Below are 26,310 nucleotides of genomic sequence, written 5' to 3' on the forward strand. Positions count from 1 at the left end.
CTGAGGACAGAGCTGGTTTCACTCAATGGCCAACCTGTTGAAACTCTCTGGAAATACTAAGTATATTTTCAAGAGATGCTCACAGTGACTTATCTTCTTAGGAAACACAGTGGCCTTGATGTTAGTCAGCAGTTTTTAGAATTAGTGCACAAATATATGGAGTGTTTTAACTTTTCACCTTCCTGGTATAGTCATCTTAACTGTACATTCAAGAATAAACTCTAGGATTGTGACAATGGCAAGTAAAATAGTCGGAAAGCCACAAAAGCCCTTGACCCAACTCAAAGAAAGGGCACCATTAAGATCATTAGTTTCATCCTGTGTCCTCCAATAGCTCTTGAGATATTTCAGTCTGGACCAAAGTGCTAGCAACATATCAACAATGGCATCCCTAGAGCCATGGCGCTAGCATGACTAAAAATATATTCAAAAACTCATTTAGTCACCTGAAAAAGGTTGGTTACAGATATTTTACTGTAGACACTATGAATCAAATTGTTTTTATTCCATTTTAAGTGTAATTTATCATGCTAGTGTATCCAGTCTTACTGAGTTTTGCTTCAAGACACAAATATTGAGAAGAAAACCAGGAAACAAGGAGAATTACTGTACACTGTCAGCAGCTCGATTCATTTCACCCTATTATGTGACTGTTTGCATTTTGTCAAATCTAATCTATTCAGCTGAATCCATGACCAAAACACTGAATGAATGTCTTCACAAAAAAATCATGGCAATCCATCCAAAGGTTGTTGAGATATTTCAGTCCAGAAAGTAGTGATGAACACACCATCTCGAGAGCCAAGCCACCCTGTGGCTAAAGTAGCATGACACATTGATATTAGGTGAATCTTTGGTATATTTATTATCACAGTAACAAATAAACTACCTGCTACAATAAGGTGTCTGCACAGTAAACACCTCCCACCAACCCAGATCAGTTTTAACACCGTAACACCACATGCTGTGTGGGAGAACTAGTTAGCAAGTGAACAGAGTGTCAATACCTAATAAATAGTCCAGCTTCTGCCACATCTTGTGGTAGGATAACAAATGTAGACTTGATCAAACCTGGTTAATAAAAAAAGCGACTAAGAAAAAAGAGACTAATCTTAAATGACAATTTCATTGTTATTGTCACTGAAGGACCAAATCTGAGGCTCTCCTCCACTTTGGGATTTAAAAGTCTCTGTTCCATTCTGGGACTAAACCCTGCTTAACCTTTACAGAAAACGAACAAACAAACAAACAGACAAACAAAAAATGATTACATGATTCTGGTTACAAGTTCTAAATCCAGAAGACCCTTACATTCTATGTCAGCAAAGCAGTGTTTTTTTATTCCACATCTTAAAGCTTTAGTGATCCACCCCCAGCATCACTGTCATCATAACAGTCATCCTGCGCTTAATACCAATATACAACCGCTGTAATTCCACATATGACACACTTGAAGAGGTATTCTTCTGGTCAGAAACTACCCTGAGGATTCTCCACTGTAATCGTCATCATCTGAGCCCAGGTCGATAGTCATTCTGAAATCCTCTGAGATCTTATGGTCCACATCAGACAGGATTCTGCTGCTGGACTGGTGCAGCCCTGGGTCTGTGGCATCCAAGTTCATGAAAACAACAGAAATAAGTAGTATCGTTAAAGGAATACTGCAAAAAGAGCCAACCATTATCTCAAAATAAGCCCGGACAGGATAAGGCATTACCCAGGCATTACATAGAGGCATGCTGTACATTATCACATTTGTACATTATATTATCATTACATATGTATCATTATAAATGCAGTGGCATGTGAAAGTTTGGGCACCCCAAGACATTTGAGCTCTGAGACAACCTATACCAGGGTCTCAGACCATAATTAGCTTGTTAGGGCTATGACTTGTTCACAATCATCATTAGGAAAGGCCAGGTGATGCAAATTTCAAAGCTTTATAAATATTCTGACCCCTGAAACCTTGTCCCAACAATCAGCAGCCATGGGCTCCTCTAAACAGCTGCCAAGCAATCTGAAAACTAAAATAACTGATGCCCACAAAGCAGGAGAAGGTTATAAGAAGATAGCAAAGTGTTTTCAGGTAGCTGTTTCCTCAGTTTGTAATGTAATTAAAAAATGGCAGTTAACAGGAACTGTGGAGGTCAAGCTGAGGTCCGAAGGAACTGCTTGTAGGATTGTTAGAAAGGCAAATCAAAACCCACGTTAGACTGCGAAAGACCCGCAGGAAGATTTATCAGACTCTGGAGTGGTGGTGCACTGTTCTACTGTGCAGTGACACCTGTACAAATACGACCTTCATGGAAGAGTCATCAGAAGAAAACCTTTCCTGTGTCCTCTCCACAAAATTCAGTGTCAGAAGTTTGCAAAGGAACATCTAAACAAGCCTGATGCTTTTTGGGAACAAGTCCTGTGGACTGATGAAGTTAAAATTGAACTTTTTGGACACAATGAGCAAAGGTATGTTTGGAGAAAAAAAGGATGCAGAATTTCATAAAAAGAACACCTGTCCAACTGTTAAACATGAGAATGGATCTATCATGCTTTGGGCTTGTGTTGCAGCCAGTGGCACGAGGAACATTTCACAGGTAGAGGAAAGAATTCCAGCAAATTCTGGAAACAAACATCACAGCATCTGTAAAAAAGCTGTAGATGAAGAGAGGATGGCTTCTACAACAGGACAATGATCCTGAACACACCTCGAAATCCACGATGGACTACCTCAAGAGGCACAAGCTGAAGGTTTTTCCAGTCCCCTCCAGCCTTCACAGTCCCCCGACTTAAACATCATTAAAAATCTGTGGATAGACCTCAAAAGAGCAGTGCATGCAAGACAGCCCAAGAATCTCACAGAACTAGAAGCCTTTTGCAGGAAAAATGGGGAAAAAAATCCCCCAAACAAGAACTGAAAGACTCTTTGCTGGATACAAAAAGTGTTTAGAGACTGTGATACTTGGCAAAGGGGGCGTTTCTAAGTACTGATCATGCAGGGTGCCCAAACATTTGCTTCAGCCCCTTTTCCTTTGTTGTTATTTTGAAACTGTAAAAGATTTAAATGAAAAAGTGATTTTGCTTAAAATATTAAAGACATGTTTCATCTTTAACTTCATGCCTTTTGGAGATCAGTTCATCTTATACTTACTTAACTATTCACAGTAAACAAACTTTTGACCAGTGCCCAAACTTTTGCATGCCACTGTAACATTTCTGTAACTCAAACAAGGCACTTCATTTCATATAAATTAAAAGTCTCCTACAAACTGCACTCATAAATGACCTGTGTATCACATTATTTTGTAATAAAATTATTATATTCTTTTAAATAGTATCTGCATTTTCTCTGAACCTAGAGTGCACAATCCAGCATTAGTTAATGATTTTTTTCATGTCTGAAGTGACTTTCATCGGTTCATGCCAACTGTGATCATATTGTATGAACCTGAAAGGCATCATGTGTCTTAGTCAGATTTTTCCTTTTTATGTTGTGAAGGTCAAAACGCTACTTCTCTTAAATCATCATTGCAGTAGAGCAGTTCCCCCGCTGAGTTCATTTTGTGACACTAACTGGGTCACTGTAACCTTTCTTTACTTAATTTCTTAACTATTGTCAACAAAACGATCAACACCACTCTCCCCTTTCACAAGTACTATAAAAGTGCCCCTGAGCAAGGCACTGATCCCTGTAGCTGCTGCAGTGGAGCTGCATAGTGGTCAATGCAGTAACAGTCGGATGTAGTCACACTGCGGCTCAGCTCCCGAGAACAAGTTGCCCATGTGAATTTTGCTTTCAAATTTTCCTGCAGAGATCAAAGTTGACAATTTTTGAGTTTTGAGTTAATTTGACTGAATTTTATAAAGCCGATTTGGCCTTATTAGTTTGAGGCCAATAAACAACATTGCGCACTTAACATATTGTGGCGTGTCAGAGCTAAACTGGTTTTCCAGCATGCAGTGAGACAATGTGTTTAAGACCATAAGCTGAGTAAAGCTATGTTTAAATGTGTTCTTAACCACTCACGTTACCTATGAAGAGAGATTTATACTTCTGCGTCAAATTGACTGTGTGTTCCAGTAACCTACACTTTAGCCTGACGTGCACCTCCCCATAAATGTAACTACACGACGCAGACCTCCCTATGTTTATAAGCTGAAAACCATTTCCCTCAGTGGAAATGAAACTTTAATTTACTTGTATTTCACACATAAGGAACAGTAAATTGTCAAGACAATAAAGCCCCCACAAAATAGCATTTTAAGTCTTGTGTGTGATTTATCCTGGCTTCATATGAGTAGAGGAAATCTCCGCTAGCCGCTAGGCTAATTTATACAATTTAAAATGCCATAGGTTTGTGCCAATAACGTTAGCATATTATATTAGTTAGGAAAACATGTTTAGTATAAGACAGTTGTTTTGTCACTGAACCTTGTGAGTTGTAATGGAGCCAAATTTTGTGACGTTACCTTTGTTAAATGTTGCTGTTGTCCCTGGCTTCATATGAGGAGAGGAAATCTCCGCTAGTCGCTTGGCTAATTTCTACAATGTAAAATGCCATAGGCTTGTGTTAAAAACATTAGCATGTTGTATTTGTTGGGAAAATGTGTCCAGCAAAAGACAAGTGCTTTGGGTGTGTTTTGAATCAACTAAACTTTACAGCGCTTCACAGAAACCTCGCCACTGACTAGTGTTTTGGAGGTGTAACTGCAGAGTGACAGATACACCATGCACAAATATAATTAATGCTAACAATGGTGCAGGCCACGTGCATAGCTACGGCGTAGGCTCTGCATAAACCCGACGCACACGTATAAATCCACCATTACACAGTGATTAATATTATGTATTTCACAATGCTTCTGATGGGTTACAGTTAATGTTGTGTTAATAGACATTTTGCACCATGAGTTAAGTCATGTACACAGTTAGTGACTTCATGCCTGTGTAGATATTAGAGTGCCTGTCACAAAATTGTGCTGAGGTGACATAGGGAGCACTTCCTGGTTCACAGTTCATGTTTGCCTTATTCTTGCAAATGAGAAACTTAAAAATGCCACAGTACATTTTTATAGTTAAATGAAATTAAAAAAAAGAAAAGTTGTAAATTGTGTACTCAATGTTTTTATGTTCATACAACATAGAATTAAATGCTAAAACACAAATACTACATGTTGAACTGAAATCATTAACGGTCATGTGACACATTTACTTTGTGTCTGGTGTACTCAAAACTTTTATGTCACTGTATTGTACTAAACTAAAAGTTCTGAGTGCAAGCTGTTTCCCAAAAAAATTTAAGTTGAGTAAGCGAAATGGGATTTGGGTGTGCTAGTTTCAGGGCCCCGCAATAGACCCTTCTCACAGCAAACAAATGGACATGTCAAAGCAGAAAAAAAAAACACGTGTAAATAATAAACATTAACAATGGCTGTATTCCATTATTTGTTCCAGTAAGCGGGTGAGTATGCACAAAAACAGAAATGTGTTAATGTTATTAGTAACACCTTTGCTTTTCCTACACCAAACTTCTAGCTATATAGGCATGCCTATTTAAGAACTCGAACTGTGACCATGTTTCCTGTTTCTGAGTGCTGCTACCAAAGTTAACACAAAAAAATGGGCCAGTCCAAAAAACAAAACAAAACAAACCAAAAAGATCTAGACAATACATCTAGACTAGACACACACATTATTCAAAGTAACTAAATAATAAATAGACTTTGTACTAATGTCATTCCATTAACACTACCTCACACAGTGCACTGACTAGTTATAAAATGTTCAACCCTGAAGAGTTTTCACACACATTAGATTACATTGTAAGTATTCATCTAACTTTGTTGTGTTCCAACACACTTCAATTCCTATAAACTGCCACTAGAGGGTACCCTGCTCCTACAAACTGGCATGGCCTTATACTGTCTGTCAACCCAACAATTCCCTTTCATTTAGTCAGTGGGTGTTTAAGTCAAGTAAGGATCCTCAAACTGCCGAATTTCAAGGAGGCTATGTCATCAAACCCCACCAAAGGACTGCTCCAATGTGTGTTCACTGAATGCTAGGAAGGACTCTTGCATTGCCTCTGCAGGATCCTTCCTTGGGAGGAGGAAGGATCCTTGACTTTGAGAAACACTCATTGTGGGTTTTCTTCAGATTCCTCCCACAGTCCAAACACATGCAGGTTTAGTTAACTGGTGATTCTAGGAGTGATGAATGGTTGTCTGTCTCTATGTGTTAGCCCTGTGATAGTCTGGCGACCTGTCCAGGGTGTAGCCTGCCTCTCACTCAGTGACAGCTGGGATAGGCTCCATCCCCTCATGACCCCTAACAGGATAAGCGGTTATAGATAGTGAATGAATTACTGAATTAATGAATGTATCGTCATTAAGTACAAGGTCTGGTTACTATACATATTTAAGGGCAGCGGTTCCCAAACGAGTTAGGGGAGTTGTTGCAAGATACATTTGTGGGGTGTTAGAGTCGGAATAATATATCGAGTTAATTACTTAATAGATTATCCTTAATCAGAAGCGTGTAGACATTTGTACGCTGTGGAGATGAGTACGTAGCTTTTGTTAAGGCATCACAAGTCAAAGAGTTTGGAACCACAGTCACTTTTAAATTAATCCTTTGGCAAAGTTAAATATCTTGATCTAGAGGAATCTGAATGAAATAATGTCTTGTTTGGGGAAAACACATCCACTTTGTGGACATAACACTGGGCATGTTGCTGTGTCATGTGATATTCAGCTCTACCCTGTGGATGTCCAGTCTGTGTTGTGTTCACTGGCACTCAGACAGGCTGGTAAAACACAGACCCATTGTGTTTTTGTCTCAGTAGGTTACTAAATAAATATACAGACAAACCCAAGCCAAACATAAGCATTGTATAGGGGCGTCGGTGGCTTGGTGGTGGAGCGGGCGCCCCGTGTGTAGGGCTGTTACCGCGGCGGCCTGGGTTCGGGTCCGGCCCGTGGCCCTTTGCTGCATGTCATCCCCCCTCTCTCTGTCCCCTTTTCACGCTTACCTGTCCTGTCCAATAAAGGCAAAATGCCCTAAAAAATATCTTTAAAAAAAACAAAAAAACAAAAAACATAAGCATTGTATATGCTTATTGCATACGTAATATGCTATTACTTTTTGACGATAGAGCAGTGCTAACAGCTTGATGTGAGAGAAAGAAAATATCTAAAACTGTTGCACTGTAAAGAGTCACTTTTCATGATGTTATGTGATAAAAACTTCTCGAATCCTGTATTGACACAGGTTCTTAGGAATTTTGCTTGTATACACAGCAGGCATCTAATATGAGTTTTTACATGAACATAACACTTCTGGCATTTACATAATGTTGATGCTAAACAGCAGGACTGTCACACACACTGATGTAACGAGGGAGGCTCTGTGCTCTTAACCTGTACAGCAAGCGAACAGCAGGAATTTTATTTATGTTGTACTCTACAGTAACTTTTTGCTGTGCAGCCATTCTTGATTGTTTTGAAAAATGTTGCATGTACTTAAGCATTCAAATAACTGAACATCCTAATAGACCCTTTTACTGTTAGTAAACGGTGTGAAGTTTTTTGGTGGGTGGGGCTTAGCTGGAGGCAAAAACAATTCTTCAGAGACATTAGCTAGCACTAGCTAGCAAGCACTGTTGTCTTGTTTTAGACAGTGGAGGAAATTGATGTGAGTGGTGCATTCAGAAAAACTCAATCTGAGTCCTGGAGTGTGCTTTGGCACAAACTGGACCATTCGTAAATTCGGTACACTGTCTGAACGTACTGTTAGGTTATCTAGAGCACGGCGCTCCTGGAGCGGCAGAGTGCACTCTGGGCACTTGCTTTGTTTCTTCGACCAGCAGAGCTCTCATTTTAGTGTAGGGCATCAGACAAAATGAATATGAACAAACCACATCAGGTCGCTCACTCTCTGGGACCACGATTGTTACTTGAAAAAGTTATCACTGACCAATGGGACCAGGCTGGCCAACTTGTATGCTCTCACTCAGCTGATGGATGATTTGACAGGATTGCTGAAGGTGGGATGGCTGGCTTTGTGGTTGATTACTATGCCAATTTTACAAAGGAGGACGACACTGTAACTGTGTTGTCTGGTTTGTTTTGCTATCAAAGCTAACTTTAGCTAATGCGCTAAAAAGTTAGCATTAAGGAGAAATCCAATATCCCTCTTACTACCTCCCCAGTTACTGATTATGTGGACATGATAACCCTTAAAACACATAACGTTATTCATCCCTGCAACAGTAAATACTTTTTCCCTAACCTGATGTGAAGTGTGTGCTGCACATGCAAGCATTTTTGATGATCGCCTCCATCCAGTACTTTGGTCTTACTGCAGTTGTCTTTGTTTTTGTCGACGGGCAGTAGCGGCTGGTATGTGATATTTAAGTTTTGAGCTATGACTCTCTGGCACCCAATAACACAACAAGATGACATTTTAAGACTCCTGGCCCTGTGGTGGTGAATCGTGTTTTGCCTCCAGCTGACAAAGTGACTTCATTGTGATGTTGGCTCTAAAAGGGTCTATTGACATTTATATTCACAGGTGGATTTAAAGTGCACAAGGCAGTTTTGCATAAGTGGACGAGCCTTCATCACAATCCATGTATCAAAAGATGCAATAAAACAAAACAAAACAGTACTTTATGTATGGCTGATAATTTTTCAACCCAATCGCCTTATCACATGGCAGATATTTTGAAACTTTACATTTTAACATTACTGTGGCTAATGTATGGTTAGGTCAATGACAAACCGAAATGACATTGATAAGTCAGACACAACATAAAAAGGTGGAGCTGTGGAGCAGGCAGGTTGCAAAGTGGCTGGCAGAGGAAGCAGCAACAGTAGGCAGGCCAAAGAAATTTAAGATAGGGTGCCCTGAATGACATTTGCCATTTGGTTGCATAGAAATGAATCCTAGATTTATCAGCTCACTCCTTTCCATTAATCAGCTGATCCATCAGCTGATTGGGCTGCTTCAGATCAGCAGAAAATGACATTGACAATGACTTATGAAATTGTTTTTTCAGCCACACCTGTTGGCTCCACCCATTCTGCATCAGTGCACACCAGGATGGGCGGAGCTTCTTGTTATAAAGGTTAGGAAGAAGAGGTTCAGTGGGGAAAAAGCAGCATCACAGCCCCAAAGGAACCAGTTATGGAGGGTGTGGACCCTGGAGATATGATGACAGACAAAGACACACACACACACACACACACACGCACAAAAAGAGAGAGAGAGAGAGAGAGAGAGAGAGAGAGAGAGAGAGAGAGAGAGAGAGAGAGAGAGAGAGCATAACCAGAGACACAGAGAGCTAACAGGTTTACAACAGGAGAGAAAATAAGTGATGAAAAATAGGCAGCAGGAAGGAACAAGTCTGATGTAGAACGCTGAAGAGAAAGAGCAGACGACAGCAGAGAGAGGAATAAAGTATCAGAAAACAGACTCTTTAAGTTGGAACTCATGAGAAATTCAGTGTCATGAAAAAATAGTGCTACTCTTGTATGGAAATTCGCCAGAGTATATAACCCAGTTTGAGTCCTTAATCAAAGTGTAACCATCCAGAGAATAAAGCAGTACGGATTAATAATAAATCATTGAAGTAAACAAAAGTACAGATGTGGAAAGAAGTGCAACATAAAAGACAAAACAAGAATTTGCAAGAAAAGAGTTGAGAGAGCAAGGAGAGGAAATGAAAGGAAAGCCTCTTTTGAGGACACACACACACACACACACACACACACACACACACACACACACACACACACACACACACACACACACACACACACACAGCCATATGTACCTGTTTCTCAGCCCTTGTTATCACTGGCAGCCTTTTGAGAGATTTTGTCTCTCTGGACGGGATCGAGATAAACACCCTGAACACACGGTGCAGCCACTGAACAGGAAAAACTCAATAATAAGCTTCTGTGTTCTGTGCATGTGTATGAGCACACACAGTATGGAGAAGCAGTTGCAGAGCAGAGGCTCCAGAGGACGTGGATGAGGATCTCACATAAACTGAAAGTTTTTGCAGGCAGATGCTCAAGCGTTTGAATTAAGGACGCAGAAAACTCACATTTGGTGTCAGTATTAATCTTTTTTCCATTTAATGCTGAAATGCGGAAATGTAGGAATACTTAGTGATCCTTCTCCCTACAGTTATAATGCTGTAAATATGGAAAAAATTTGAATCAGTATTTCTAGTGCATTAAAACACCACACTTACTAATGCTTTTGTCAAAACTAGGCCTACTATAAACTATAGTTTTTTCACTTACTAATTTTATAACATAAATGAAACATAAAAATGTTCTGTTTCATCTATAAAGCTTTAAGCAGTAGTGTCATATTTTGGAAATATGCTTTTACTGTACACTTTCTTTTTGAGAGTTCAGTCAGAATATTGATACCACTGTTATGTCTGTACAGTTAATATGAAGCTGCAGCCACAGCATGAAGACTGGAAAAAAGGTCTGTCCAAACATATCAAAGTGTTCCTCTGGCACCTCTAAAGTTCACAAATCAACATGTTATATCTTCTTTAATCTGTACAGAAACCAAACAGTTAAAATGGCAGTTTGTGGTTTTATGGATGGTTATATGCCAAACTATTTCTTGGCAAGGTGCAGTCAGAGTCTTGGCATCACCCTGAGGCTGCCAGACAACCAGTTGACACTCCAGGAAGTGACTGCGCCCAGCCAAGAAATAGTTAGAGGTGCTGGTAAGCAGACTTTATTACCTTTGAACAGCAGTGATGGGCAAAAAAGGATAAATAAATCTTTTAAAACGACTCTTTTTAGTGTCTGGTATGTACCGAGTCAGCCTGTCAAATGTCAGTGTTCTCATGAATCCCTGATTTTTCCAATGCGCCCACTGGCAGTTATCATAGGCCACTGCTCTCACTGCCTGCTACAGAGAGGGAATGAGCGAGGACAGATTAAATGGTACTCGAGTTTAGATATTTGCCCGCCAAGGCCAATGGTGCATCCACTTGCTCCTTGGCTGGTCATTCTTCCAACTTTGGTGTGTTCATAAGCTTTAAGTTGTAATGTGGAAACAACATGGATGCTACAAAGAGGATATGTTGTATTTTACTGAGCATTTCACCGACATGTTGATAACAAAGAGCAAAGAAAACATTTGGTAAGCAATGGCATATGATCGGACTCATTTTTCACATTATTTCAACACCACATAAATACAGCACAAGGCTGCAGAGGTAAGTCAGGTCATTGTTCAGTGACATTTCTGGAACACCATATTGAGTTCACATAGGCTACTTATATACAGTAGAATGCAAAGGTTTTGGCATCCCTGGTCAAGATTTCATTTACTGTGAATAGTTAAGGCATCCCTGGTCAAGATTTCATTTACTGTGAATAGTTAAAGAGGCAACAGATAGCATCTTTTCCTAAATATATCATTATGAAAATAATGTGGGTTGCACAGGGTAGTATACACAGTAAAATCAGACTATCAGCGTTTACATAGGTTACTTAGTGGTTGTGCAATCTTTGTAATAAGCTTCTGCCACCGGTGCCGAAATTTCGCTGAAAAAATCTGCTTTACGGCAGGAAACGCATCATGTATTGCAAAATTGGTCAACCAGCCAATCAGGGACTGGAGCGAGTCCTTATGAGGAGTTGGGCATGAGATAGTTGAGTCACGAGCACAATGGCAGACGGACAAAGTTTGGAAACAAGTGAAAAACAGCCTAGTGAAAGAAAACGAGCTCCTCTGTCTGAGGAGGCAAAGAAGAGCAAAAAGGAGAGTGATAAAAGAAGAGGAAAAACAAAAGTAAACCTCGGTCAGGCGTTCAAGAGATGGAAGGAGCTCCGTGACCAAAGAGGCTTCACAACTGATGTCCAGCTAGCTTTCTTTCTAATGGATCAGTAAGTAACACGGCTAAATGTTAGCTAGACGAGAGAGTACTGTACTGTACTGGCTGCTAGTTCATTCCTAGCTGGCCAGCATCTCAAATCGCCGCAACCAGGGACCGGGTAGCGAGTGTTGGTCGGCTGACATCCTCGTTGATAATTGTTGCTCGGCCTCTTTACTCATTTATTTAGTATAGTGTCCACACACCTTCTCATTCTACATATACATAGAGGTATACCGGTGGCTTTGCAGCCTACATTTTATTGATTATCTCTGATCCCCACGGTCAATTTGGTCGTTGCGACAGTGCGATGCAACACCATTGACGCTAGGTGGCTCCAAGCTAAAAAAAAAAAACGAATCCTATCTGTTGCCTCTTTAAGTGAGTAAAATATGAACTGATCTCAGAAAGACAAAAAGTTAAAGATGACATGTTTCTTCAGTATCTTAAAGCAAAACTTACCTCTCTGGAAATTTTACACTTTTCTTTGTTTAGGTTAAAATGCTATTAATAAGCTGATGGCACACTAAAATGTAAGTGAATTCCACCAGAGATACAAACTCATAATTATACCATTCTCGAATGCAATGATTGGGTTGAGCGTCCTGTCTGTCTTCCCCACGTGGAGGCCTCTGCCTGACGTAACCGCTCGCGTAACATCATTTTAGTTTGTCTCTAATGTAACATAGCCTGTAACGTTATATATGACAACACAGCAGCCAGTTGCTAACGATTAGCCTACTGTAGCCTAACATAGTCTGAGCCTCTGTATTATCTTCCTTGTTTGCTGCCAGCCAGACTATCTAACGTTAGCGTTTACGTTATATTATAAAACTCATCAGTCATCACTGACCCCGGATAAGTTTCAAAACTCCGGGGTTGTGTTTGACTGTACAGGACAGGTAATGTTATGTTTAGTTTGCTTCTAATATAACATGTAACGTTATATGGGGTTAGGGTTTCGTTCAGCAATCAGCAGCGTGTTTTACTCCTCTTCTCTTCTACTCTTCCGTGTATCTAACTTTACCTTGCCAACACCTATGTCTATCATAGACGTAATGAGGACGTAATGGAGGAGGGGGATGGGACTTTGGAGGGAGGCAGGAGTTGTGGATGCTGTGGTGCTGTGTGAAATGCAAGAAAGGTAAGAGTTGATTTATTTCAATATTTCCCAGTTTCAAAATAACAAAAAAGGAAAAGGTCTGAAGCAAAAGTTTGGGCGCCTGCATGGTCAGTTCTTAGCAGTGCCCACTTTTGCAAGTATCATAACTTCTAAACGCTGAAATGCTTGAAATGTTCCCTGTGCCACTGGCTGCAACACAAGTCCAAAGTATGATCGATCCACCCCCATGTTTAACAGTTGGACAGGTGTTCTTTTTATGAAATTCTGCATTCTTTTTTCTCCAAACTACTTTGCTTATTGCATCAAAAAGTTCTATTTTAACTTCATCAGTCCACAGGACTTGTTTCCAAAAAGCATCAGGCTTGTTTAGATGTTCCTTTGCAAACTTCTGACACTGAATTTTGTGGTGAGGACACAGCAAAGGTTGACTCCTTCCATGAAGGTTGTATCTGGGTGTCACTGCACAGTAGAACAGTGCACCACCACTCCAGAGTCTGATAAATCTTCCTGCAGGTCTTTTGCAGTCAAACTGGGGTTTTGATTTGTCTTTTAACAATCCTACAAGCAGCTCTCTCTTAAAGCCTTTGGAAACACAGCTTGAAATAGTAAAAATGCATATATTATATCAAAGTCGAGTGTGTCCAGTGAGTGGGCGTGGCAGATAACGCTCTGATTGACAGCTCCCTCGTTTTGATTGACATCTCCCTGGCTCAGCAATGGCTGCCACAAATTTAATCCAGCCATACATGTTTGAGCCCTCTGATGATTCAGAGGACGAAGCAGAAGCCCTGCCAGCTGAAAATGATTCGTTTCAGGTGGTCACTGAATGGTAAGTTTCAAAATGTTTTGTGATTCATATTAATGTTACTTCGTAGAATAGTTAGCATAACTTTTACATGCAATGTTACGGCCGGGCTCCACCGGCTGCAAACATACAGAGTAGCGTTGCGGCATATTCATCTGGGATCCACTGACTGCGTACGGAAGCAACACGTAGAGAAGCCAGCGGGGTTGTTTACCGTTTGCTGAGCCGAGAGGCTGCATGTAGGCTGCATGAAATGTTAAAGCATTTTCCACCCAAGTTATTACATATATTTGAGTTATCTACAAGTTTACTGTACTGTTTGTCATCTACTCGCTTTCAAATGTCCGCCATGGACACAGTGTCACAGATAAACAATAGAAGAGCCGCGTAAAATAGACAGTTGTCGTGCCGCTCCCGTTGCCGGTGGAGCCGCTGTAATTGATTAACAGGGGGGCGAGCTGCTACGGGACTCGCGCTGCAGACGCGCCCGGTGGAGCCCGGCCGTTAGCTGAGATGAATGACAACGGGAGGCTAGCGCTTTGCCTTTCTTCATTGAGATACGTTTTCATTGAAAACATAAATGTGCTCTGTTTTTCTGATAATAGCCTTTTTCATTCAAACACATCCAGTCTTAATAGATTAAATATGTCTTTACTCTGACACACACACCAACCCTCAAAGCGGGAGAGACCGGTGCCGGCCAGCCGTCTCTCTGGCGTTGTGTAGAAGTATTTGCCCGCCTCGAATAATTTTCCCCTCCGGCTAAAATTGTGTTGTTTCCTGCAGCATCACCTCCACGACTGGGGATATGTTTATGCGTAGCAAAGCTAACTGCTTGGGGCACATTACGTCCCCTCCCCGCGAGCCGACACCGGCACCGGGCCCAGGGGGCAAGCCCGGCCGTTCACAAGCTGCCTCTTCCTGCAGCTCCATGAGCTGCAAAGGCTCGGATTGTCCGGGCTCTGGAGCCAGTCAACCTGATTCAAGTGCTGCTGGGAGCCCGCTGTGTTTTCTAAACATCAGACTAGAAAGACGAGTTGGCTCAGACTCAAAGAGGCAGATTTAGCTGGAGCAGAAAGGTTTTGTTGCGCTGGCACTGGGGGGCGGGATGAGACAACTGACAGATGATTTATGATTGGTCTGGAATTTATTGCGTAATAAATCTCAGAGATAACCACGGCTAAATCAAACCCAATTTCAAGAATGTACAAAAACTTAAAAGACAGATATTTCGAATTTGGATGGAAAGTGATTTCTAATTGTTTTACATGTTTAATATTATGTACATAAGACCCTAAATTACATAGTTAGAAGGCTATTGTGGATTTGGGTTTCCAGAGGCTTTAAAGTTTTCTTGGTCTTCCAGACCTCAACTTGACCTCCACAGTTCCTGTTAACTGACATTTCTTAATTACATTATGAACTGAGGAAACCTGATAACACTTTGCTATCTTCTTACAGCCTTGTCCTGCTTTGTGGGCATCAATTATTTTAGTTTTCAGAGTGCTAGGCAGCTGTTTAGAGGAGCCCATGGCTGCTGATTGTTAAATGTTTTGGGATGCACAAACTTTTGTATGGTGCTCTTTTCTTTTTTTCACTCTAAAATTGTAAAAAAAGAAAGAAAGAAATAACACACTAATCTTGCTTAAAATGTTGAAAAGCATGTTTCATTTTTGACTTAATTCATTTTGCAGATCAGTTCATCTACTTACTTAACTGTTCACAGTTAATAAAATTTTGACCAGGGATGCCCAAGCTTTTGCATGCCACTGTACAAGTGGAATACTGAATCAATGCATTAAAATGAATTGACTCTTTATTAATGTAAACCTATAATGTACATGATGACTGGTAATGCATTGAAGAGCAGTTTTGTGGAGCGGGCAGCACTAGCTGCCTAATATGGATGTGACAGAGAAACTGATAACATATTTTGCAAAACGTATCAAAACTAACAAGGTTTGATATATTTACATATATCAACTTGAAGGAACCAGCACTCTAAAAAAGAAACGGTCCCCCATTACTGTTCGGGCGGATCAAGGCTAGTTGTTTCCCCTTATTTACAGTCTTTATGCTAAACTTGGCTAACCAGCTGCTGGGTGTAGCTAAGTGTACAGTTAGGAGAGGTATCAATCTTTCAATCTAGCTCTCTGCAAGAAAGCAAATAAGTGTATTGCCCAAACTGCCGCACTATTCCTTTAAAGATGTCTGCAGTCAGCCAGTGGAAAACTAAACTAAGATATTTAGTGTCTTCTTGTCTTAAAGCCGAAGCTCTAATTGTCTTTTAAAGTTGCTGAAAGGAAGCTGACAACAAAACTTCACAACTCCACAATCAGATCGTTCACTGACAGCTATGAGATTTTATTTTAAATACTTATGTATCATTTTTAGAACAGTGTGTACTCCAGTATTTAGTTTATAGGACTTATTTCTCAGAAAATATTGAGATAAAGAGAACAAAAGAGCAACAATATGATCAGTGATAAAACAAAAATAACACTGAATAATCCCACCCTTTAACTGTAAGTAACACTGTGTCATTCTGCTTCTCATGCCTCAGTTGTAACTCCGGTGTGAAATGTCCCATTTCCATTCTAAATGCCAGTGACGCTTGCTGCTTTGTTGAGCTCATGACACAGCAGATGGACAGACAAAAAGACTACACCATCTACAAGCATTTTCTGCTCCACATTTCACCATTGCTTTGTTGTTATGTGCACTTAAGGAGCTGGAGAGAATGAGGAAGATTTTCTAAAATGTAACCTGAATTTACTCAGAGTTGGGTGGACTGCATGCTTCCCACTGGGAGATGTTGTGCATTATCCATTTCCACTATGACTACTACGGCTCCAGTACAGCAGCTGAGTGCTCAGTGCCTTGCTTAACAAAAGTTACTCATTCACTTTCTTCACTTATATAACATTTCCCTGGAGTCCAGGATTCTTGTCACTAGGCTCTTTCTAAATCCACAAAACTTAAGTCAACACATTTAAATGCAAAACAGGCCAAAAGTGAATTCTAAGATTGAACAAAGCACCTACTGTATGATGTTATGTATTGCTGGTTATCTGCCAAATCATTTTGGTGATCTCTCAGATTGTCTCTTAGACTCTCTCCTCCTGTGTTCTGATCATGAAGGTCTGCAGAAAAACAGAGGGGAATGTCTTCATTTATATACAGTTCTCTATTTTATCTCAGTATACGCTTAAAGGTCCAGTGTGTAGGATTCAGGGGGATATATAAGCAGAAATATAATATGCTATTCATTAGTATATTTTCTTTAGTGTATAATCACCTGAAAAATAAGAATTGTTGTGTTTTCGTACTTTACAATGAGCCATTTATATCTACATATGGGGCCGAGTAGGTACTGCTATGACTGAAGCAGCTACGCAACCCGCCCTCCAGCGACATAACTCATCCAACATACCTACACATCAGTCCATGATCAGCTACCTTTGCACCTTGGTCCGAAGTCTGAAGCTCATAGGAAAATACTAAGTTAGCATTTGGCTAGCTATAAAGAGTTTGGATGAGGGAGAGGTGGTTAAGGTTAGGGTAAGGGTAAGCGTAACATCTTCTTAATTATTTGAGGGGGATCACATCTTCATGTGTAATGGATTACAAAGTAGACTACTAATACATTTGGCCTTATATTTATTTATCACAATGCTGCGTTGTAGCATGGTTTAAATAAATGTGGCGTTGGTGTGTTTGTCTTGTACTGGTGAGGGTTGAGGTTTGTGGGCTCCAAATGGAATGTAGCTGCAGCTTTCAAGTCTCTACAGAGCAGGTCCTCTTCCATAGAGTCTGCAGTTTTCCACTGCACAAAAAAACCTGGCATTGATGGAAACACAATGCCCCGCTGAATGTGCTAATTTTAGCCCCTAAACTGGCGAGATGCAATGACGCATTGCCACAAAATGCTGTCCATCTCCACCGCACCATTGATCTAAATGAGTCTGCACCAAGTTTGACAGAGCAACTGAATAAGTAAGAGATATATAAAAAGAGGGAACAACTGTTATGTTTTCACTGGCCTCCATGCTGCATTCTACTGTTTACTAACCTATTTTCCAGCCGGTCTGTGACGTTGAACATGACATACCAAAGTAAAAAAAATAAAACATACACAGAAACGCATGCTTATCTGCTGCAGAGCTGTGTACACAGCTGGGGTCTAATGGCAATGGGACAGGAGTCTACAGCTTATTTTAGCAGGTTTACCTGTGTTTGGAAAAAAACAACAACAAAAAAAACACATACACATGCTACTTTTCACGAAAAAATGGTGTAAGGTAGCCCAGAACCAACAAACCAAACACTGGCTATAGATAGGGCCATTCGTGTTTTTGTGTCAGTCATCGTAGTTCTCCTAAACACTTGGCACATGGGAGAAGTTCAGCTGGTTGCAATCTGCAATCTCACTGCTAAATGCCACTAAATCCTACACGCAAGACCTTTAAATTTCATTTGTTTACAGTCTAGTTTTAATTTGGTTTTTACTTAGTTTTGCTTGTAGTTTTAATATATTTAATAGGGATTATATATATTTTTTAAGTGCACTGGTGTAACAACTTCAGAACAGGTTTTAAGAGAAATATGTATGTAAAATGTACAAAACGTTAAAAAAAATTACAAGATTAAAAATGTTAAAATTCCAAGCTAACCTAAGATGAATTCTACATTACAGTGCATACACAGACAAACAAGATTTTCTGAGTTTCTGTTTATCTTAGATAGTTTTTTAGACAGTTCTAGTGCAGCTAGGTTTAATTTTTGTTATGCCACAGTATGTTACATTTTATTCTTGTCAAGATGGTAAAAGCCTCTGAAGCAGCATTAAGGTGACTGTAACTGGAACTGACATTAAACACACATACCATGGACATACCTGCATGGCTGATGAATGTCAGTGTAGCGCTGAAGCCCCTGTGTGCGATGCTGCTGTCTGACGTAAACTGAAGCACCATGATGCTGTGGTAGGACAGTACGGGTGGAGGAATACTGCCACCACACAGCACCACTACACAAAACATGACAAAAGAAACCTCTTATTGCAGGTTTTCGAATCTGAAAATAATGCAATAAAGACAGAGAGAGAAGACATCTGGAGATGCAGACATGAGTAAAGCAGGGAAAAAGAATGAGAAAAAAAGATAGAATGGAGCTTGTTCATCTGACACTCAGAGATTCATCCTTCCTACCAATCTCCTCTGTTCCTTCCACATCTCCCAGGACAGTGAGGGAATCATACAAGCATGTGTCTGACTCCTCCAGGTAGAAATCTGTAAAGTCCAGCTGAAACACAACACAGTTATTAATCACTGATTGTGGAAGAGTTTGCAACATAATGCTGTGTTTGAAGGTTTAAGTCATTTCATTTTGACTCACTGGAAGTATTTGTGTATCACCTTAACAATGTGACCCTGTGGAGCGTAGACAACCCAGCGCAGGACACAGTCATTGCTGTAGAATTGTGGGTAATTTGGGCTGTGGACAGCAGTCTGATCTTCAATGAAAACTGTCCCGCATCCTGATTGCACACACACACACACACACACACACACACACACACACACACACACACACACACCCATGGGAAAACAAAAACACGGGCACACCCAGTATAATTACACTTCCAAGAGACAGACCAGTTTAGCACAAATACACACACTCGTCTGCACACTGAACACACACATTATTAACAGCTGGGTTCATCCTCTCCACAGCTATCCTACTACACAGTGTGTTTGTGTATGTCTTGTGCAGCTCATTATTGTGTCATGGGACATGTGCCGGCACAACTCCCAGGTTGCTATGAGATCCACAATCAAGACACATAGCAGAGGGAACAGCTGTGTATGAACTGTACATACCGTTTAAGCTAAGTGACAGACACAGAGCAGACTACTGTACTGTGCAAATACACATTGGCATTACATGCAGAGATGTATGTGCCTGTGTGCTGTATCTGTGTGTTTGTGTTGTATGTTGTTTCCCACCAGGATCAGAGTGTCCATGGACAGCACGGTGCCTGATGACAAAGCCACTTCCTGCTCTGTTCATGTCAGAGGAGAAGAGGAGTGTTGCAAACTGGGAATTATTCAGGAGCACTGGGCCAGGAAGGACACCTCCACAGAAAATCCCTGTTAAAACAGAGCATGATAAAGGAGATAAAAACATATTGTAGTCCAGTGTGTGCACATGTTGTCTGACTGTATAAATGTAACTTGTTAGTGTGGTGTTAGGTTAATGATTCTTATCAGCTTTTGTAACTTATTGTAGAACTTTTAAGGCTCCAGCTCTGTCACTTGGAGGTTTAAAGGAGCAAGTTAAAATGTTGGTAAAGTTATGTCCTGGAACTACTGCTTGGCGGACGACAAGGTTCAAAATATGGGGAAGCTACAAAGAGCTTACTGGTGTTGGGCAAGTTCCTCTCAAAATGTAATACATTACATATTACTGGTTACCTTCAATTGAAAGTCATATGTTACTTTATAATATTACTGTCTGTGTAGAGTAATAAGTTACTTATTACACTAATTTTGCATTACTTTCACCAAAATGACCTAAAAGGCATTTTAAATGGATGAGGGTCATGTTGTTCCACAGCAGGTTATCACAGTACAGAAGCTCCAGTCTATTCCCAGGCGACTCTGCTGCCTCTGATGAAAGTCTGTGTGATCAAAAAGTGTCTGAAACTCACCAACAGGTCTGTGGGTCCCTGCTGAAACAGTGAGACGATCGTAGCGACAATACGTGTCATTTTCCAGATCAAAATGATCAAACTCCAGTAGAATACTATGACCTGGAGGAACTCTGAGACTCCATACACACCACCTGAAGAGACACAAAGGAAGAATTTATCCATGGCACTGACATCTAACGCACACTCTCTCTGTAAATTCACACAACTCGCTAAAAAAAACAATATTTGTATACACAAATTTATGATCTCTGATTTAGATCCCTTTCTGGTGCTGATTGTGACATTCTATTCTGTGCAAATAGAAACGATTATCCCTGTAAAGGGTGTTGGTTTAATGTCACAGTTACAATCATTTGTTTTTCAAGTTCCTTCCTAGGAGTGTCACTCACTGGTTGTTGTCATAGTGATCACCAGGGAGAGCGGGGTTTCTGATTACCCCCTCACTGTCAGCTACAGGCCCATCTCTCACGCTGCAGAGTTCTGACACACACACACACACACACACACACACACACAGAGAGAGAGAGAGAGAGAGAGAGGGAGGGAGAGAGAGGGAGAGAGAGAGAGAGAGAACTGCCTACATCAAAGAAGCATTATGAAATATAGATAACAGTGGCTGTGATGAGAAGAAAAACAACTCACTTGATAAAGTCATTCCCTGCTGCTGCTCATCAGCTAGACAGACAAACATAAAAAAGAGAATATGTAGAAGCACAAGTCCTTATCAACATCATCAAATGTTACACTGATACGTTTACATCTAGTGGTAGAACTGTGGACAGATGCCTACAGTCTACGTTCACTTTTAATCATATACAACCTTGTATCACAGACTGATGACCAAAGGTCTTTTAATGAACTGGATAATGTCATTATTGTGCATGCCACAGTCATCACGTTTTACACAACCCCGTTTTACTGTGAAGTCGTCGAATACTGGCACTTGCTCAGTGACTTCTAGCGTCAGACAGCAATGACAAAAGATGTCCTCAGGTCAGCATGATACGCTGTCGGTCACCAGTATTATGTAACCCCAAAAGTCCAAATTGGGCAGGTGGGAGTGGTGGTGGATGGGTCCAACAACTGCCGACTTTCACCCAGGAGGCCGGTGCTCGTGTCCCGTATGAATGTGAAGTCAAACCCTGCTCTTTTTTCCTAAACTCAACTGTGTATCTGTGTTGGCTGTAACCACATATGTTTGTTACTGAAGGAAAATATGTCAGTTCTTGGTGTTGTACCAATGTGGTGCATTTACTCTGAAAGAGACTGTATGCAGTCTGTACTGTGCTGTACTGAAAATGGAAGTGTATTCTGAAAACAGACAATGCATGTTAGAGGCAGAAGTTGACACGGTGTCCCAGAAGATCAGCAACCATCGCACTCAGGGTACCTTGCACTTCATATCTTGACGTGGAAAGTCCACAACCAAACGTTAGTATGTGACGAGGTTGGAGTGAGAATGTGGTGTTTTACAAGGGGTCCACATAGATAGTGATCTTAGCTAGCAAATTTTTTTGCACAGATCGATCACTGTCTATAAACCTACCATAGAGTCCATCTTAAGGAATTACCAGCTGGTCTGCAAATCAGTGATGTTTGAGATTCTTAGTTTCTTTGCTATTAATATTTTCTCTTGCCTTTTTCATGTGCTTTAGCTTTGTGCTAATAAACTCTGGTAAAGGATACAAGGTCTTTTTTTTTTTTTCATTCATTTGCCCCACCATCAGTTTAACTTATCAGGCAACTGAGAGACAGACGAAAGGGTAGGGGTATAGGGTTGAACTGAATACTCCAATAAAACAAGTATCTGGTACGGATTATATGCTTTTTATGAGTAGGAATATGTGAAGTAAAATGTGTGAATATCCATACTAGTGATAAAGAAAAGTCCTTATTCAGGTTGCTGTGTTTATCTCTGAAGGCCCAGACACACCAAACTGACTTCAGAGAGCTAGCAGTGACGAAGGCCCCCTGACACGCCACCTCACTTTGCCAGTGTCTCGGCCAAAAACTTGCACATGAACACACCACAAAGACTACAGCCAATGGCCAACCAGCACGTATGTTCTGTGCCTTCCTGAGAGGAAGTAGTTCTCCACACCAGCAGACCACAGAGGTCTGTAATCGTCCTTCAAAAAGGGAAATGGAAAGACCGTCTTGACGCTAGTTAGCCAGTTAGCACATTAACAACACAATCCAATGCTGAAAGAAGAGAGCATATTTACGGTGCACCAGTGAACAATAACAAACCATCACAAAACGTTTCTGCTGAAAGGCTCAAAGAATATTTTGTACTCCCTCTTGACTTAAGTCGTGTATGTATTCTCCTAACTTCCATTTCTCTCATTCACTGGGCTGAACTACCAATCAGCATGATTTCAGTCAGGCCCAACAACCACCGCCAACGCTGATTCAACATGCTGAATTGGCCAAATAAATAAATAAATAAATAAATAAATAAAACCCGATGGGAGCCAACAAGGGGCAATGGTGCGGACATGCTACATCAACTAAGGTGTCAAGTGCTTACCGACGATCTGAAACACAATTCTGAAACTGTTATGTTTTCTTATGAATTATAAATCAAGCAACTTCTGATCAAACCATATCAATATCAAGCTTCAATAACAACGTCTGGTTGGGTCCCACCTGTTCACAATTTCAACCACATCCACTCCTGTCTTAACTCCGCCCATTTAGAGTATGCATACTGATTAAGATCATTTTGCTGACTGAACAGTGTGTATGGTTTAGTCTCTCATCCCTCTAGGGTCAGTCAGGTATCTGTAGAGACGTTTTTAGTTGTGTACTGGGTTGGTGTCAGTGAATTATTTAAAGAACTATTTCACTGCTGGAAAGATGGTCTTTTCTTAAAACGTAAGGTAAAGTACTTTTGAACATTTTAGAGCTACATGAGCAAAGAAAAGAAAAAGAAAAGGGCTGTGGCATTTGCTTTTGCTCAAGAGGTAGAGGGCATACAACTGCCAAAATGCAAGACACCACACCGGACCAATACACGTTCCCACTGGTGGGTTATGCAGTGCCATCTTAGCTGCTTTGACACAAGAAACAATATGGTGGCCGGTTGGTAACAAACCTTGTATTTTAGTAAAACCATAAGCTAAATATGTTTCTCGAGTGGATTTGTGAGCAGGGAGATTTGAGTGCTCTATAATAGAGAGGTTTTTTTCTCTGAGTTCCTGCCCCCAGTATTGGATGAAGGTAAATTACAGTGTTCTTATGATGTGTTCAGCGTAATCTTGTAAAATGTAGCTTTTGGTGAAAAGGTAATTATGATGCATCATATATAGTAAAAAAGGCTTTTTTCTTTTTTTTTCTTTTTTTTTTTAGATGTTTTTCATATAAAAGAAGGTCATTCAAAAGGTAGTGTAATGAAGGACTGAATGACATCAAAACTGTTTATTTTTGTCAACATTTTTTTAAGTGTAGATTTCTATTTCCTTGCACAAAAGAAGAATAAATGACAAAAATAACAAACATAAATACAAAAAAATACAAAAATACATCGATATAAATACATATGTATCGAATTACAAAATTGATGCATCCCTAGTTCAATTAGAAAGTTGATTTGTAAATGTTATTATTATTTTAGAATGTCAACTGCAGCAAACGAGCCAGAGGAGGTTCACCTAGGACACCGAGTGTGCTAGAACCACCACTGACCCACAATTTTATGATAAAAAGCTGGTTGAAAATCAGTAAAGGATCCCATTATGGTTTAAAGTTCTTTCTGAATTCTTTCTGTCTTTTTTTTCTTACACTGGATCAAATGACTTTGTGTGATATGCAAAAAGGTTCTCTGCAGTAACAAACTTGATGGGAATTATCACCTGACTCTGCAGTTCCCCTCAGCTCCATGGAGTTTCTTTAGCACACTGTTTTGGTTTTTACAATAAGCAGCTTTACTGTTTTGGTTCACTCTCATCAGTCTTGTTTTTAATCACAGCAGGAAGCTGTTTTCAGCAAATAAAATCTCTAATGAACACACTGTGCACTACCTGCCAAGCACCACACAACAGACAGACAAAGGTAGAGACTAGGTGGTGAACACAGAGGGAGCATGTAACAGCTAAAGAGCCAGATATTTATCTCAGGAGTTGGTATAAAAGCAAATATTGGACTTGCATTTGTCAGGTGGTGAGAAACATGAACATGAATGAATGGTAATGTTGCTCTATATCAGCTGAATGTGTAAATAAGCAACTGTTTACTAACAAGTTTGTTTCACTTCTTAAGATCAATATGTCAGTGTTGTGTCTACAGCTGGTTTCCACTACCCCACAGTGGCCAAAAAAAATCAATTCATTCAGGTTTAAGGATGATACATAATTTAGTTTGGCCAGATCATCTGTCACATAGAAAGTCAGCAAAGTGTCAGTTTTCTACATGCTGCATAACCTAACCCCAACATGATGCAGACATTTAATACTTCTCAAGGATCACCCTGAGGCCATTAGACATCTCATACTCTCACTTGATAGTAATTTGATCATTGGATTATCCTAATAAACTGTGAGCATGTCATCCAGTGTCCAGTGTTTCATGAACTACATGGACCCAAGACAGATAATGGTTAAAAATAAAAAGATGACAGTCACTATCATGTGATGTGCTTATAAAACCTTGTGCTGACTTCTGAGAAACAATCAGACTTCTTTTATGATGACCTTATTTTAACCCACCCTCTCTCAGTTTACGCTTAATCCAGGGCAGCAGCAGCCTGACATCAGTGAAAACTCCCGGAGATCCTCTCTTGGAAGGGGGGCGGCTGCTGTTGTTTCCCCAGCTCCGACCACATCCCTTCCCCCAGGAAGTTACACCCAGTGCTACCCAGTGACCGCCGCCTGAACCTGCCAGACATACCAGAGGACCCCCTGAGTCTCCCTGGAGAGAGGATGAAGGGATGAATGAGGGGAGGAGTAGAAACATTGCAAAATTCATTAAAAGCTACTTAATGATAAGACGTCTTCAAAAGTTATGACTGATTCATAATTCCCATATAAGGTAAAATCATGTTTACTTTATATCTAACTGTTAGGTTGACTTAAAATGCTGTTGTATTTACTTAATTTTGTGAAGTTCTTGCAATTTAAAAATGACAATTGAAATCAAATTGTTCTTTTTAAGTGTTGAAACTTAAGTAAACCAAGTAAGTCTGACTTAACTGAACAGTTGTGTTTACTCAATAGAATTTAAGAAACCGATTGCCTTAGATAAAGAAATTATGCACAAAAAGGAATGATAAGTTTGCAGGATTTTTATTTTTTTTTAACAAAATGCCATTTTCAGCAACTTAAGATAACGGGCTCTAGTTTCGCAGACCGGGCGAGGCGGGGGCGCAGCGCACCTGTGCTTCGCCAACTGGGTGTGGCCAGGTGGATTTTGCAAGTTTGGCACACCGTGCGCGCTGGCGCAGCTACTCGTCTGTCCCACCTCCGTCCCTCCTACCTGCGCAAGTCGGAAAGAGGGAGGAGAGAAGGCGTGGAGTGGGTTTTACACACATCACACCAACCAAATGAGCCCCTCTCCTCGCCCTTAAATGCGCCGCGCGAAGGAGGAAACTGATGTTTTGGTCTGGGGGGTCCAAGCTCGCAGTGTCTGAATATACGGAACTGCGAGCAGACCTCCACGGGCTGATGATGCAAAGGTAGCCTGGGAGAAGGTCACCACAATTGTAAATCAATGTTGCGTTTCTCTCGTGCGCGCGCGCTCTCTCTTTCTCTCTCGCAGT

At 40.6% G+C, this 26,310-nt stretch overlaps 1 protein-coding gene across 1 annotated transcript in view; it reads right to left on the reverse strand.

Annotated features, from left to right (window-relative positions):
* Positions 1-970: 970 nt before the first annotated feature.
* Positions 971-26,310, reverse strand: part of LOC126407391 (ovochymase-2) — a 31,460-nt gene continuing 6,120 nt past the window's right edge. Inside the window, exons 6-15 of the mRNA XM_050072242.1 lie at positions 25,262-25,463; positions 21,198-21,230; positions 20,945-21,035; positions 20,553-20,686; positions 19,849-19,992; positions 19,258-19,379; positions 19,051-19,144; positions 18,738-18,869; positions 16,885-16,983; positions 971-1,605 (exon numbers count right to left, since the gene is read on the reverse strand). Of these exons, the coding sequence (XP_049928199.1) occupies positions 1,478-1,605; positions 16,885-16,983; positions 18,738-18,869; positions 19,051-19,144; positions 19,258-19,379; positions 19,849-19,992; positions 20,553-20,686; positions 20,945-21,035; positions 21,198-21,230; positions 25,262-25,463 (1,179 nt within the window). The 3' untranslated portion in view covers positions 971-1,477. The remainder of the gene's footprint in view (positions 1,606-16,884; positions 16,984-18,737; positions 18,870-19,050; positions 19,145-19,257; positions 19,380-19,848; positions 19,993-20,552; positions 20,687-20,944; positions 21,036-21,197; positions 21,231-25,261; positions 25,464-26,310) is intronic.

This window comes from Epinephelus moara, chromosome 20 (genome assembly GCF_006386435.1).
Source record: "Epinephelus moara isolate mb chromosome 20, YSFRI_EMoa_1.0, whole genome shotgun sequence".
NCBI classification, from domain to species: Eukaryota; Metazoa; Chordata; class Actinopteri; order Perciformes; family Serranidae; genus Epinephelus; species Epinephelus moara.